At 59.6% G+C, this 1863-nt stretch overlaps 1 protein-coding gene across 1 annotated transcript; it reads left to right on the top strand.

The window, feature by feature from the left end:
* Positions 1 to 6: 6 nt before the first annotated feature.
* On the top strand, positions 7 to 1854 carry LOC109365057 (pulmonary surfactant-associated protein B-like; the record flags this gene model as incomplete). Its single annotated transcript, XM_019611669.1, has 2 exons — positions 7 to 383; positions 1666 to 1854. Coding segments are annotated over exons 1-2 (453 nt in total), but the record flags the coding sequence as incomplete, so codon positions are not given.
* Between the last annotated feature and the right edge of the window lie 9 nt (positions 1855 to 1863).

The following is a 1863-nucleotide window of genomic DNA, read 5'->3' as shown; positions in this document are numbered from 1 at the left end:
CATGTGGGGACACAGTGCCATGTGGGGACACGGTGCCATATGGGGACACGGTGCCATGTGGGGACACGGTGCCATATGGGGACACAGTGCTATATGGGGACACGGCGCCATATGGGGACATGGTGCCATATGGGGACACGGTGCCATATGGGGACAGGGCACCATGTGGGGACACGGCGCCATATGGGGACAGGGTGCCATATGGGGACAGGGTGCCATATGGGGACAGCCCTGGTGCCCCCCGCTGGGCTGCAGGCACTGTGTCCCCCCCCCCCATTGCCGCCCCCCAGAAGCCCTCCGCCATCTGTGCCCACCTGGAGCTGTGCCCAGGGCAGCCCGGGGGGGTCCCGGCTGCGTCCCCCCACATCGGTGCCCTCCTGAAGGTATGGGACGTGTATGGGATCCCATCTGGGTGCCTGGGGGTGTGTAGGGTCTTCTATATGGGCGTACGGAGGCATGGATGTGGGGTTTCCCAATAAGTGTCCACACGGGAGCCCCGATGGCCAAATATGGCAGTGCCACCATGGTGTCCCAACGGAACCCCAAAAGGAATCTCAGTATCCCATGGGTGTCCTGATAGGGACCTCAATGGGAACCTCCATGGGACCCTGGTGGGAACCCCAATAATTCCCAACAGGTGTCCTAATGGGATCTCCAGTGGTGACCCCGCTGGGCATCCCAATGGCCATCTCAATGGGGACCCAGTGGGAGCCCTAATGGGAGCCCTAATGGGAGCCCTAATGGGAGTCCTAATGGGAGCCCTAATGGGAGTCCTAATGAGAGCCCTAATGAGAGCCCTAATGGGAGCCCTAATGGGTGCCCTAATGGGAGCCCTAATGGGAGCCCTAATGGGAGTCCTAATGAGAGCCCTAATGAGAGCCCTAATGAGAGCCCTAATGGGAGCCCTAATGGAAGTCCTAATGAGAGCCCTAATGGGAGCCCTAATGAGAGCCCTAATGGGAGCCCTAATGGGTGTCCTAATGGGAGCCCTAATGAGAGCCCTAATGAGAGCCCTAATGGGAGCCCTAATGGGAGCCCTAATGGGTGTCCTAATGGGAACCCTAATGGGAGCCCTAATGGAAGCCCTAATGGGAGCCCTAATGGAAGCCCTAATGGGAGCCCTGATGGGAGCCCTAATGGAAGCCCTAATGGGAGCCCTAATGGGAGCCCTAATGGAAGCCCTAATGGGAGCCCTAATGGGAACCCTAATGGGTGTCCTAATGGGTGTCCTAATGAGAGCCCTAATGGGAGCCCTAATGAGAGCCCTGATGGGTGCCCTGATGGGTGCCCTAATAGGTGCCCTAATGGGTGTCCTAATGGGAGCCCTAATGGGAGCCCTAATGGGAGCCCTGATGGAAACATGAACGGGAACCTCCATCAAACCTCAGTGGGAGCAGTGATGCAAATCCCAGTTTCCCAGTCGTGTCCTAATGGGAACCCAATGGGAAACTCCGTAGGAACTCCAGTGGGAGCCCCAGTGAGTGAATGGGTTCTAACGGTTGTTCCACTGGGATCCCTGATGGAAACAACGGGAGTTCCACCACCCTCGATAGGAACGCTGACAGGAGCCCCCCAGTTTCCCATCCCAAGGGGAACCCCAAAACCCCACACGTAGGCCACCATGACGCCGCAGGGCCAACCCCCGCTGTCCCCGTTGTCCCCAAGGACGCGGCGCTGCCGGTGCCTCTGCCGCTGTGCTGGCTGTGCCGGACCTTCCTGTCCCGTGCCGAGGCTGCCGTCCCCAAGGTACGGGGTGCTGCTGCTGGGGGGGTGCTGGTGGTACTGGTGGGGGTACTGGGGGTACTGGTGGGGGTGCTGGTAGTACTGGTGGGGGTAGTGGTGGTACTGGTGGTGGTACTGGGG

Source organism: Meleagris gallopavo, unplaced genomic scaffold (genome assembly GCF_000146605.3).
Source record: "Meleagris gallopavo isolate NT-WF06-2002-E0010 breed Aviagen turkey brand Nicholas breeding stock unplaced genomic scaffold, Turkey_5.1 ChrUn_random_7180001953198, whole genome shotgun sequence".
Lineage (NCBI taxonomy): Eukaryota > Metazoa > Chordata > Aves > Galliformes > Phasianidae > Meleagris > Meleagris gallopavo.
The sequence above is the reverse complement of the archived record's forward strand: the minus strand, read 5'-3'. Positions and strand labels throughout refer to the sequence as shown.